We start from the raw sequence: 14,567 nt of genomic DNA, 5'->3' as shown, positions 1-14,567 counted from the left end.
TTCAAAATTATAGTGACCGAAGTCATCACAGTTATCAGTAGTATCAAGGTATTGTTAAATGTGCTTAAAGTGATACACACACTGAAACCAAGCTTTATATTGAAGACCACAAATACAATTAACTTTTTGTTCGCAAAAACATAAAAATAAAAACAGCTACCTTCTTTAGACATATCAAATGTGCATCACATTAAAGCTGTTATTTAATTATATATTATTATATAAGTCAATGCAGTTACCCCATTAATACAGATGAGTCTTAAAAACAGTAATTACAATGAGCCCAACAACTGACATAAATACAGAATAGTCTTGTACATGAGTCTGCAGAGTTTCTCCTGTTTTACAACTAAATCCACGAGTGATGGATTTTAAATGAACGGATGCCTTTGGTGTGAGAGAGTTGGTTTCAGTTTCCACTGTGACACATACACCAATGTGTCCCTGAGCAAAACACTTAACTCTTAGTTGCTCCAGTGTCGACATATATAGCAATTGTAAGTCACTTTGGATAAAACCGTCAGCTAAATGAATAACTGTAATGCACAACATGTTGGTTGGGTGAATAATCTGCATAAAGTGTTATCATGTGCAGTGGGTGTATACAGTCTGCACACAGACCACAGCAGAACAATGTGTCGTGTTTTTACAAGAGATGCTCTTTTAAAAACCAAAATACTAGCTTTTAGCTTTTAGAACAACTGAAAAATATTTGCAGCCCTGTCCACCATGTTGTCATTTACCCAAACAAACCCACGTTGCATGCTGTGCATGCTTGCCTGCTTCTGGGAGACTGTTGCTTGTTTTGGTTGATGCAGAACAATATTTATTCCTTCATTAAAGCTAATATCACACCGGTTCCCCGGGGTCATTTGCTGAGCTGCAGTAAGCCAAAGGTGACATCCTGTGACACTCTAAAACAATAGGTCAGACTTTGTCTCTCCTCTCTGTTCGGTTGACTGTTTGACGCAGCTGCCTTGATCAGGATGAACACTGTGATCCATTCTCTAAGTAACCCAAGGTCCAGATGATTTGTATTTTGTTTCTTTACAGACAGACTGACTGTCTGTCTTTTCTGTGTTCTTTTTATTATTTCTGCTGTTTAGTCTTCTTTGTGTGTTTTGTATATACAGATATTGTTCCGCTATGTGATGTTCATTGTGTTTTGTTTTCGATGAGTAATAATGCCTTTTTTTATTTGTGAAATGGGGGAGGTCTCTGAATAAACCTTTCACTCTTAATTTCTCTTCTGCACTGCAATTACTGTTTTTCTGTTTTATGCATTTCTGTTTTTCTTATTGTGCAAATAATCAAAACAAAGCTAAGAAGTCAGATTTTACATTTGAAGGTTACTGATGTCAGTTTTATTTTGCCATAAAAGAAGTACAATTACATTTTGAATAGGTTGTAAATTACTGTGTTAATTCTACTTACACAATATGAATACTTCTTTCACCAGTGCTCATTTATTTTGTTATCTGCTATGTAACAACCTAAGACACCTGTAAGTTGCAACCAGTAGTTGTGTAAAATTATATCCACAAAAATACAGTGCAATTAGCAAAAATGCAAATCTTACTCTGTACACACATTTTTTATTTTCACATACAAAGTGTTAATTACGCATTTGTGGATCTATTTCTACACACAAAACAGTTTAGCACATTTGAGGGTCACCTACTGTTGATTTGTGGGTCAGGTTACATTTGTGACTTCCTTTTTACACAGCTGGAATTTTTTGGCATGTTGGACTTGAAATAAGGCATACTGGTTAAACATATGTCCAACTTTGACTGGCACTGCAAAACATCACCATGTCACATGAAAGTAACACCTCGCGGAAGCAAGGCGGCTGCAGTTGCTTTTTTCCGGTTTTATATATATATATATATAACTATAATATAGTTAGGCAAGCTACTTGGAAAATGTAGTGAGCTAAGCTACCAGCTACTCTACATTAAATGAATGTAGCGTGTGTGGAATCGAGAAAGAGCTTTTTTACTGAAAAGCTATTTGATTCAGAAAATAGCGACACTACCACCAAGCTACTGGGAAATGTAGTTAAGCTAGTAACGCCGCTACTTGTAGCGACGCTGCTGCCCAACACTGCGTATATACTGTATATACAAACCCGATTCCAAAAAAGTTGGTACACTGTACAAATTATGAGTAAAAAAGGAATGGAATAATTTACAAATCTCATAATCCCAACTTTTCTCTGGACCAAGGCTAATTTAAAATGGACTGTGGCAAAGTGGAAAACTGTTCTGTGGTCATACGAATCAAAATTTAACGTTTGTTTTGGAAAACTGGGACGCCATGTCATCCAGACTAAAGAGGACAAGGACAACCCAAGTTGTTATCAGCGCTCAGTTCAGAAGCCTGCATCTCTGACGGTATGGGGTTGTATGAGTGCGTGTGGCATGGGCAGCTTACACATCTGGAAAGGCACCATCAATGCTGAAAGGTAAATCCAAGTTCTAGAACAGCATATGCTCCCATCCAGACATTGTCTCTTTCAGGGAAGACCTTGCATTTTCCAACATGACAGACCACATTTTGGCAGACCACATACTGCATCAGTTACAACATCATGGCTGAGTAAAAGAAGGATTTTGGTACTGAAATGGCAAGCCTGCAGTCCAGATCTTTCACCCATAGAAAACATTTGGCGCATCATAAAGAGGGAAAAAGTGCGACAAAGAAGACCTAAGACAGTTGAGCAACTAGAAGCCTGTATTAGACAAGAATGGGACAACATTCCTATTCCTAAACTTATCTCCTCAGTCCCCAGACGTTTGCAGACTGTTATTTTTATTTTTCCCTTAAAATGATAAATTTTCTCAGTTTCAACATTTGATATGTCATCTATGTTGTATTCTGAATAAAATATTGAAATTTGAAACTTCCATAGCATTGCATTTTGTTTTTATTCACAATTTGTAGTGTCCCAACTTTTTTGGAATCGGGTTTGTATACAGTTCTAAGACTCAGTAAAGAACTCCTATTATGGTATTTGACATGTTTAAAGATGTCAATGGCACATTGGGTTAAGATAAAGGGATCTGGAAAGGAACAACCTGCAACAAATGTTGTGTGTTTGTTTTGAATATAAAAAAGTAAGGTAATGGGTAAAGGATTTGGTTGGGATATTAATAAATTAGCAGAAGAATAAAGTTTATATTGGTTAGATTATGGAGCAAATACTGTGTGGGGTAATGTTCCTTAATCGATATTTCCATTTCCTTATGGGGACTTGAAGAGAGAATGGATCAAAAGGAACGGATATTTGGTTCAAGATTATGTGAAGAGGAATTATTATTATTATTATATGCCACTGTTTACAGAGGCATATTAAGATCCAGGGAGTGGACAGGAACAGGAGCATACATACCAAAGTTTTATATAGTCATATGCAAAATGATTAATAATAAATTTATTGTATTTGCAGAAGAAATTGTCGTTAGAATTTTGGATTACAATAGATAGAAGACGTAAGGCCTGAGAGAGTTGTAATTTGTTCAGACTCTACTGAAGTTCTTAATAGTTTAAATTCAAAAGAAACAGTAAGCACTGCGACCCTGTACACAGGATAAGGGCGGAGAGGGAGAGAGCACACACAGAGGGAGAGGCGAGGAGACACGGGGGAAAAAACAGAAATGCGAGACGAAGAAAAAAGAAACAAAAGAGCACAGGGCACTCACCGTCAGCCGGGCTGCCACTGCAACAGGGCCCCCCCCTTAACAGACGCCTCCAGGCGGACCCCCCGGCTTGTCAGGGTGGGCCCGGTAGAAGTCTGTCAGGAGGGACTTGTCCGGGATTTGGCTGGTGGGGATCCAGGAACGTTCCTCCAGACCGTAGCCGGCCCAATCCACCAGGTACGGGTATCCCCGGCCTCTACGTCGGACATCGAGGAGGCGGCGCACTGAATAGGTTGGGTGGCCATCAATTATTCGAGGAGGGGGGGGCGCCGCCGCTGGTATGGAGAGGGAGCTGGTGGAAACGGGCTTGATTCGTGAGACATGGAAGACGGGGTGGACCTTCAGGTGAGGAGGGAGGGTCAGACGGACAGCTGAGGGGTTGATGATGGCCTCGATGGGGTAAGGGCCGATGAACCGGAGGGTGAGTTTTTTCGAGGAGGTCTGTAGGGGGAGATCCTTGGAGGAAAGCCAGATCTGCTGCCCGGCAGGTAGGGGTCCAGTGGCGGTCTGCCAACTGGAAGTTGCGGGCTGCGGTGCGCTGCAAAGCCCTGGTCTCCCTCCAGATTCTGCGGCAGCATTGAAGATGAGCTTGTGCCGAAGGGACCGCAACTTCCTCTTCCAGTGATGGGAACAAGGGGGGTTGATAACCCAGGGAACACATGAACGGAGACATACCAGTGGCGGCGCAGATTTGGGAGTTGTGGGCATACTCGATCCAGGGGACGTGGGAACTCCAGGAGGTGGGGCTGCGGTATGCTACACACCTGAGCGCCGCCCCCAGGTCCTGGTTGGCCCGCTCGGTCTGCCCGTTGGTCTGGGGATGATAACCTGAGGAGAGGCTAGCGGTGGCGCCGAATGCGCGTCAGAAGGCCTTCCAGACTTGCGAGGTGAATTGGGGGCCCCGGTCAGAAACTATGTCCAGGGGGATGCCGTGGAGGCGGAAAACATGGTCTATGAGGAGGCGAGCAGTTTCCAGAGAGGTGGGGAGTTTGGGTAAGGGGACAAAGTGGGCGGACTTGGAGAAGCGGTCGACCACTGTCAGGATGACTGTGGTCAGTGACGAAATCCAGGGCGATATGGGACCAGGGGCGACCGGGGACTGGTGGTTGGTGGGACGGTTTGGCACGGGCGCACACCTCACAGGCTGCTACAAAGGCACGACAGTCCTTGTCCATAGCGGGCCACCAGAATCGCTGGCGAAGCAGGAAGAGGGTGTGAGCCATCCCTGGGTGGCAGCTGAACTTGGAGGCGTGCGCCCATTGGAGGACCCGGAAGCGGACACTTGGGGGGGACGTAGAGGTGGTTAGGGGGACCGGTACCGGGATCCGGGTCGGTGGACTGGGCGCGGCGAATGGCTGATTCCACCAGACTACAGAGGCGACGAGGCAGGCACGAGGCAGGATGGTGTCGGGGGGTCTGAAGGGGAGTCTGGGGAGTGGAGGCAGGAGAGAGCGTCTGGCTTGGTGTTGCGGGACCCGGGTTGGTAGGAGAGGGTGAAGTTAAATCGGTTGAAAAACAGGGCCCACCGGGCTTGACGGGAGTTCAGTCTTTTGGCGGTCTGGATGTAAGAGAGGTTTTTGTGGTCAGTGAGGACTAGAAAGGGGTGCTCTGCTCCCTCAAGTCAGTGCCTCCATTCCTCCAGAGCCAGTTTGATAGCCAGCAACTCCCGGTCCCCCACGGACTAATTCTGCTCCGTGGGGGACAGCCGGCGTGAAAAGAAGGCGCAGGGGTGGAGTTTGGCGTCTATAGGGGAGCGCTGGGAAAGACAGGCGCCTACGCCCACGTCCGAGGCGTCCACTTCAACCACAAACTGAAGGGAGGGGTCGGGGTTGGTGAGTATGGGGGCAGAGGTGAACAGGGTCTTGAGGTGGGAGAAGGCTGCAGCGGCCTCTGGAGACCAGATGAAAGGGACCGAGGAGGAGGTGAGGCAGGTGAGGGGGGCGGTGACGGTGCTGAAGTTGCAAATGAATCGACGGTAGAAGTTTGCGAAGCCGAGAAAGCGTTGTACCTGTTTAACGGAGGTGGGGGTTGGCCAATCTGCAACCGCCTGAATCTTAGATGGGTTGGCACGGAGGCGCTCCCCCTCGATTATGAAACCAAGGAACTGGACATCAGGGGTGTGGAACTCGCATTTCTCGGCTTTGACAAAGAGTCTGTTCTCCAGGAGCCGCTGCAGAACCAGATGGACATGCTCGACGTGTTTGGCAGGGTCGCGAGAGAAGATCAGGATATCATCCAGATATACGAAGACGAAGCGGTGGAGGAAGTCTCGGAGGACGTCATTGATTAACGCTTGGAAGATTGCGGGGGCATTGGTGAGGCCGAAGGGCATGATTAAATACTCATAGTGACCAAGGGGGGTCTTGAAGGCGGTTTTCCATTCGTCCCCCTCTCGGATCCGCACCAGGTGGTAAGCGTTTCTTAAATCTAATTTGGTGAAAATAGTGGACCGAGAGAGGGACTCGAAGACGGAGTCCACGAGCGGGAGGGGGTACTTATTTTTTATGGTGATGGCGTTGAGCCCCCGGTAATCGATACAAGGGCGAAGGGTCTGGTCTTTTTTGGCGACAAAAAAGAAGCCAGCCCCTAGCGGAGAGGAAGAGGGGCGGATTATGCCGGCAGCAAGAGAGTCTTTAATGTACTGCTCCACAGACTCTCTCTCCGGACGCGACAGGTTGTAGAGGTGACTTGAAGGGAGAGGCGCGTCCGGGAGGAGGTCTATGGAGCAGTCGTAGGGGCGGTGGGGGGGTAACGACAGAGCCTGATCCTTGCTGAAAACTAGAGCAATATCGTGATACACATGTGGGACACCGGACAGGTGTGAGGGAGGGGAGGTGGGCTAGGCCGGGGAGGATTACCGGGGGCTCAAGCAGACAGGAGGCAGGACGCATGACAGGAGGCGCTCCAATTCCTGATCTTCCCCCGTGACCAGTCGATGTTAGGGTTATGGGTGGCTAACCAGGGGAGACCGAGGACCAGGGGAGGAGCAGGGGAGGAGATTAGGTGGAAGGCGAGGGACTCGTGGTGGTTCCTGGATGTGACAAGGGCTAATGGCGGAATGCGATGGTGGTGAGGGTTTGGCCATTAAGGCCCGTGGCGTGAAGGGGGGCGTCAAGAGAAACCTGGGGGACCTTGAGCTGACGAGCAATTTCCTGATCCGAAAGCGCCCGTGTCGATAAGGGCCCCGAGAGAGAGGGTCGCGCTCCCCCAGGAGAGGGAGGCGTAGAGGAGAGTTCGAGACTCTCCGCATCTCCTCCACAAAGGAGGAGTACGAGGAGAGGATGTGGGGCTAACCCTCGCTGACCGCTGCGTACCAGGCTAGGGCCCGGTCGCGGAGCAGCCCAGCTATATGGCTGAGAATTTGTCTGGGTGAGAGACCTGGGATTCACGGGAAAAGGGAGCGCCAGCTGTGGGGCACGGGGCAAAGTCCGTGGAGAGGGAGCGAGTATCTGAGAGCTTGGAACGTTGAAGTGGCACCAGGACTGGAGTGACGACGATCAAGCAAAGATAGAGTGGAGAACTGGGGTAGAAATACTGTTGAAGATGAGGCTGACGGCAGGTGTGGCGGGCGGAGGTGGAGGTTGACGAGACACAGGTGTGGGTCATCAGCCGGGCTCCGGGGCGGAGAGGGAGAGAGCACACACAGAGGGAGAGGCGAGGAGACACGGGGGAGAAAAAAGAAATGTGAGACGAAGTAAAAAAGAAACAAAAGAGCACAGGGCACTCACCGTCAGCCGGGCTGCCACCGCAACACTTATAGGTCAACAGGAGCAACCTTACAATCACTAAAGAGGCTAACAACAAAAAATGTGAGGTAATTAAACACTGCATTTGTACTTTTCTTTTTACAAAGAAAGAACACATCAATGGCTTAATGTTTGGTTTATTAAAAATATCACTGCAGATAATCTTCGGGCTCGACTGCATCCCCCTGTGATTTTTGTGCTGTGAGAGGGAGAACAACAGAGAGAGAAAGTTTTAAACAAACCTACGTATCTGTAACAATTCTCAGTCATCCAGGTCATGGTTATCCAAGAAAGGTTGAATGGAGAGCAGCTGGACATGGTTGTAGATAACATTTCACCTCTCATCAAAGAGACTTCTTCAGTTCTGAACTGTCTTGCCAAGTCTACAACAAGTCAAGTTGCGCACAATTGAGCCTTTCTTGTGAACATTATAGGTTTGGGAATGGGAAAGTTATGGATTGTTAAGTTTTGGAACTTCATACGTATTAATCAGTAACAGATTTTGCTGCTGATGTCGGCATCTGTTACTAGATAGTTTGTTAGTGATTTCTTTAAATTATTTCAAACAGTTCTCACACACAGGGACTTTGATGATGATGAGATATGAATTTGTACAAAGTAATAAGTGTAAACATATCAAGTAAGTATTGAGTGTTCACCAATGTGGCGCGTTCAGCCACAATGAGATATTAATGTGGGCAGATAAACCTGAGGTGTGTAAAAAAAACAAGTCACTCTGCAGGCACATTTTGAGGCAGACCAGTTTGTCAGAACCAAAAAAGGGCAAGACTAGGCTGAAAGCAGATGCTATTCCCACCATCTTTGTGCTTTGTCCTGTAGTGAAAAAAAGGAGGGCTCCTGCACCATGATGTGTCCCCGGATCTGTAATATGGAAGTCCCAAAAAGTGTGAGTAAAGAAGAAAAGAACAGTGAAGAAAGAAAGGATGCAGAGACTGAGAGAAGAGAGAGTGAGAATGAAGAAAGGGGGGACATGGCTAGTGAGGATGGACAGGGAGATGTGACACAATCCAATCAGCCAGCAGCCAGTCTATCTGCTCTAAGGGAAAAAAATTTAAGAGACAAGAAATCATCACCAAAAAAGCAAAAGCAGAACCTCAAAACATAAGGAAGGAAATGCAACTCTGAAAAAGAAAATGCAAATCAGGGACATTACAATCAACAAAACATTCTCAAAAGACCAAATTAAGGAATTAGGCAGACTAACCACAAAAGAAATGAAATGGAACAATGACACCATTAAGTTGTTAAAAATCCACTTTGCTGCTGGTCCAACAGGATATCAGACCCTGCAGGAGTGGCAGATTCCCCTGCCAGGATTAAAAACTCTGCAAAGAAAGATGCAGTGTATTAAATCTCAGCCTGGTGTGTTGTCAGAGGTCTTTGATTGCCCCAAACTGAAGTTAAATGGTTTGACAGAGCATGAAAGAGAGACCTAAGACCTAAGTGGAAATGGCAGTCACACCAAGTGTTGAGCTTCACATGCTTTATGGTAAACTGTATGTTGAAGTCTTTTACCAGGTCACACGGGAGTAGCAATACATGCTTGTGTGTTTATGTTGGCTGGAAACACAACACGGTGGAAGCAAGTGGTGTCATATCATTTCAGTGGCAATTCTACGAAAGGAGCAGAATACAGGGCAATAATTATTGAAATCATACAGAGAGCAGCATCAATAGACCTACATATACTTGATGTGACCACTGACAAGGATAGCCCTAACCAGGCCATGTGGAAATTCTATTGGGGTCATCACAATAAAACATCTGTGCCACATCAAGCAGCATTATTGGCGGATGAGAAGTGCTCACTAACACAGATTTTGACATATTTATGAACAATATTTTAGAGAAATAGGCCTTTTGTGTACAAAGTCTTAGATCGGGGGTTACGTACTGTAACCCAGATTCTATGAGAATAGGCGCAGCCCTCAAAGGCTATCGTTATTGGGTTTACCCCTTCCGTGCGCCTGCGCGGCACTGAGAACTTTAGTCTATGCCCACCCATAGCGTGGGCCTCTCCTACATCCAGACAGGGAAACAAAGACACACTGGCGCGCTCCGGGGCCACCAGAATCACCGCCAAGGATAAAAACTGCAGGCAATCCAGGAGGCGTGGGATCAATGGGGGGCCGTCCTGCGGGCTCAGTGAAAACCAAAGTGCGCACTGAGTGTTCTCTTTGTTGGCAAACAGATCCACCTCTGCCTTGCCGAACCGGAGCCAGATCTGGGCCACCAGATCGGGATGGAGACACCACTCATCTGGGCAAGGGCCTCCCCTCAACATGATGTCCGCCCTTCTGTTCAGTACGCCAGGGATGTATTCTGCTCTGATGGAGAGCAGGTGAGTGCGCTCCCACAGGAGCAGCCGTCTGGCCAGACCCAGTAGCTGCGCCAAGCGCATCCTGCCCTGGCGGTTTATGTAGGTGCGGACCAGCACGTGCTGGTCCCTTAGCAGAGGGGAAAAGTGTAGGATCACCCTCCACACAGAGAGAAGCACAAGCGTTTAGGTGGAGAGGCCTGCGGCCCTGCCACAGACCACCCACCACCTGAGAGAGGCAGGTTCCGCCCCAGCCCATCAGGGAGGCTTCTGTGAAGACCGAGATATGGGACGTGACCCCGACCGAGAGAGAGAGAGGAGGTCCCGCCAGTAGGCCAGATCCGGGGCCACAGACAGGGGAACGGAGACGCGGCGCCATCTCTGTCTCACCAGGTTGACACGCAGGCGGATGAACCACCGCTGCAGCTTCCTCATGTGAAGTAGGCCCAGGGGAACCACCGACGGCCCACGTGAGCCGCCGACATGAGGCCCAGGAGCCTCATGACCGACAGAGCTGCCACCGCCGCTCGTGGGACAACATGGTGGAGCAGCTCCACCCTCTCCTGAGAGAGCCGCACTCTCCGGAGAAATAGGTGAGTCTCTGGGAGGGGAGAGGAGCGCTCTTCTTCCAGTTCACTGTGAAGCCTAGGTAAGACAGGTGTGCGACTAGCTGAGCCGTCTGCACCACCGCCTCGTCTCGGGACGGCGCCAGCAGCAGCAGGTTGTCCAGGTAAAATAGGACCCTGATGCCAGACCGCAGCCCACAGCAGCTCCAGGGCCGTCTCGACACACTTGGAAAAAGTGCGCGGGGACAGGGAGTAACCGAAGGGCAGGCGGTTGTATTGGTACTGGGCGCCCTGAAATGAAAACCGCAGAACTTCCTGTGTCTGGGAATGACGGACACATGAAAGTACGTGTCCTTCAGGTAGATGGAAGAGAGCCAGTCTCCCTGGTGCACACACTCCATCAACTGTTTTTACTGTTAACATGCGAAAAGGTCTCACCATAATCGGCATGTTGAACAGTGACAGGTCCAGGATGGGCCTCACACCGCGCGTCTTCTTCCTGACCAGGAAGTAGCGGGAGTAGAACCCCTTATGCCTGAAGCTTCGCCCAGAGAGTCACGTTCTAAGCCAAGGAGGAGAGCACAGTCTCCACAATCCCAGTGAATGGTTGGGGGTTGCGAACTGCAGCCTGTGATCGCAGCGGATCAGGCTGTCCATCCATCTGTGCATCGAGCAGGAAGCGAGCCACTCCGAGTAGCGTCTCTGAAAGTGGTCGGACCTGCAGATGAGGCGCCCTGGTGGCCCTGAAGGGAAGCCACTCTGCTGCCCTTGCCGCCGTCACGGTTCGGGGGGATGCCCAGCCACGACCTATGGGGGAGTGGCCCCCTCAAAGGGCGGGGATGCTGGCAACCTCCGTGTTCCACCGAACAGGAGAGCTTAACAACCTGGCGGGAAGGGAGGGTCACGGGTGTCAGCACACTCCGCCGTGCAGGAGGGAGCGCCTCCCTGCATGGCAGGCACGTGCTAGTCAATCTGTATGAGCCAGTACCCTCTCCACCAGGGCCCTCCGTGCTCCGCTGCCTGGGGGGGTCGCGGGCCACATCGTTAGAGACTTTCACACACAGTCAGAGGGGTCTGTTGGGTCTCCAATGTGTGGGAGGGGTGTGTGAAGGGACCTCTGATCATGAACAGAGTGTACTGCTTGTTGCTTTGAGCTTCAAGCTGCAGATTAGCCACTTGGCTAACAGCAGCTGGCTCACAATGTGGGAAATGTGTGCTTGGTGTGGCTGGTTCGACTGAGACAGGCACAGACAGCATTTGTTCAAGAACTTCCACAAAAGGAGCAACAAGATTTCACACAGCTCTTTTTCAACCCATAGCTTACCAGTGGTCCGCTCTGACCGACGAGGGTCGGCCAGCAGCAATGAAACCGGTTGCTAAATGTCATTAGCTGCAGCTAATGTGGAGCAACGTGGGCACACTGGGTCTCCCTGGTCGGCTGATCCAGGCAGACCGCATGTGAGCGTCACATTAGCTATCCGTTAGCTCCACATTAGCTCCCTGTTAGCTTACCTCGCCTAGTAGCGCCGAGGCCGGCATCATCGGAGGTCAGAAGGGGGGAAGCTCGGAGCTGCTTGGAGACCCGTGAATGGGAAGGGTGGAGCCATCCTAATCCCGTCAACAGCAGATCGAGGGCTTCGTCCAGAGAGCAGGTGGACCCCCACACCTCCTCTGCCTGAACGGCAAAGCTATCCGCCCTGCGCTGCCACTCTTCGGGGGGGCAGAAGGGCTAAGAACGGGCACTGCAAACCAAGAGTGAGCGCTCGGCCAGCGGGCTCCGGTCCGAGGCACGCCTCGCAGCGGGGACGGAGATCACCCAGCACGATGTAGCCCGTGTGGCAGATGCCGCAGCGACTCGCCCCGTTCTTGCCGGCTTGCTGAAAGACATCCTTCTTCTTGTTTTCCGGCTGGAAAGTCTTTTCTTTAGACAATCTTCTGCTCTTTAGACAGCTCAGTGCTGAAGAAAAATGGGGCTGATGGCTGGGCCTTACCGTTGTATATATACAAGGTGCGGACGTAGGAGAGGCCCACGCTGTGGGTGGGTGTAGAATAAAATTGTCAGTGCCGCGCAGGCGCGCGGAAGGGGTAAACCCAATAGCGATAGCCTTAGAGGGCGAAGCCTATACGAAATAGAACTTTGAGTTCAGCTCATGATGAATGGGGGCAAAAACAAAAGTGTTTATAATTTTTTCATTGTATATTGAAAAATATACTGTAGGTCAAGAATAGCTTTAATGTAGACTGTCTTCATCACCAGTGGGAGGCAGCAATGCACGGAAGTGAACAGAAAAAAATAAATAAAATGCCATCAGTTGAAGCGGAACGAAAAGCTCCCGCACTTCCAATGTCGGAACTTAAAAGTGTGACATCCAGCGGAAGTAAACAGTACAAGCGCGAGAGTTAGCCGCTTGAGTTGAATTCACTGGAAGCCTTTATTAGTAGTTAAAGCGCTGCTAATTATTTCCTTTGTAATTAAACAACAATGTCTTCAGCTGAGTGTTTGAGAGAGTTTGTCAACGAGCGACTAACTGCTGCTGCTGAAGAAATATTCGGAGTTATTCAAAAAACTATCGTCGAGTACGAAGAAGAGATCGATCGTCAGCGCAGACTGCTGGATATCGTTTGGAAACCGGAAATAAAGTTACACATGATAGGTGTGTAAAACTTCATTATTATAGTTACACAAAAAAGAGAAATTCGAGTTATTTGACATTCAAACTGTTTCATTAACTTTTATATGCTTCACTGGTATTTCCTCGCGTGTGTGCATCCTTTTCTTTCCCATCCCAGTAGTAGCCTGTTCCTTCTGTTCTCTGTCCCTCCAGAGCTCCCACAGCAACATGTCTGGAAGGAGGAGGAGGTTCTGGCTGACCAGCAGCTCTGTATTCAGGAGAGGAACTCCAGTCTGGACCAAGAGGACCCAGAGCCTCCACAGATTAAAGAGGAACAGGAGGAACTCTGTACCAGTCAGGAGGGAGAGCAGCTTGTACTGAAGCAGGAGACTGATACCTTTATGTTGACTCCTACTTATGAGGAAAGAGACCACAGTGAAGCAGAACTGAAAAGTGACCACCAGCTCCTCTCTCACAGCTGTCATGTAGCTGAGAGCCAAGATCAGAAAGGAGGCGAGCATGAAGACTCAGGATCAACTAGAGATGCAGAGCCAGAACAAAAGAATCAAGATCACAAAAGCAGAAGCCACAGAAACAATGTAAACAACTCTACCATGTCAGAGGTTCACCATAATCCTCACACAGGTAAAAACTCTTTCAAATGTGACACTTGTGGAAAATACTTTAAGTTTAAGTCACTATTGCAGACACACCTGAGAATTCACACGTATGAGAAGCCATATAATTGTGGCAGCTGTGGGAAAAGATTCAGATACGCATCAGAATTGAATGCTCATTTAAGAACTCACACAGATGAAAAACCACATTCTTGCAAAACATGTGGGAAAAACTTCAGATCATGTAGTCACTTGAAAATCCACATGAGAACCCACACAGGCGAGAAACCATATTCTTGCGAAACATGTGGGAAAGACTTCAGAACTAGCAGTTATTTGAAAGTCCACATGAGAACACACACGGATGAGAAACCATTTTCTTGCAGAACATGTGGGAAATCTTTTAGACGGAAGGGTCACTTGAAAGACCACATAAGAATCCACACAGGTGAGAAGCCTTATTCTTGCAAAACATGTGGAAAAGATTTCATAGATAATACTAAGTTGAAAATTCATGTAAGAAGAGCTCACACTGGTGAGAGGCCGTATCTTTGCAAGATCTGTGGGAAAAAATTTGTTGTCTCTGCAACTTTGAAAGCACACATGAAAATCCACACAGGTGAGAAACCGTATTCTTGCAAAACATGTGGGAACAGATTCCGTGACACTTCAGCATTGACAACACACGTAAGAATCCACACAGGTGAGAGGCCATATAACTGTGAAGCATGTGGAAAAGGTTTCAGAACTAGTGGTCACTTAAAAGTCCACATAAAAAGCCACACTGGTAAGAAGCCGTAGCTTTGTATGATCTACAGTAAAAAGATAAGCTTTGTGTATAATGTGGCACAGAAGCTGGCATACAGGGAAGTAGAGGAGAAACGGTACGAACATTTCGTAACACGATTATAGTGACCAAAGTTATCACGGTTATCAGTATTATCACAGTATTGTTAAAACTAGAAAGGAAAAAATAATAGATGTTTT

General features: G+C 48.3%; 1 protein-coding gene across 5 annotated transcripts in view; it reads left to right on the top strand.

The window, feature by feature from the left end:
- LOC119896995 (WD repeat-containing protein 87-like) overlaps positions 1–14,567 on the top strand; it is a 92,743-nt gene that overhangs the window by 32,131 nt on the left and 46,045 nt on the right. For 4 of the 5 annotated variants that reach the window (XM_038710498.1, XM_038710496.1, XM_038710494.1 and 1 more), the window contains one exon: positions 13,177–13,608. The exons of the other annotated variant lie outside the window; for it this stretch is intronic. In XM_038710498.1, coding sequence (XP_038566426.1) covers positions 13,177–13,608 — 432 coding nt within the window. The remainder of the gene's footprint in view (positions 1–13,176; positions 13,609–14,567) is intronic. 5 annotated transcript variants of the gene reach the window in all.

The sequence above is a fragment of the Micropterus salmoides genome, unplaced genomic scaffold (assembly GCF_014851395.1).
Source record: "Micropterus salmoides isolate LMB-PRFRI ecotype aquatic unplaced genomic scaffold, ASM1485139v1 Ms_hic_scaffold_11, whole genome shotgun sequence".
Lineage (NCBI taxonomy): Eukaryota > Metazoa > Chordata > Actinopteri > Centrarchiformes > Centrarchidae > Micropterus > Micropterus salmoides.
This window is presented reverse-complemented; position numbering and strand designations above follow the sequence as displayed.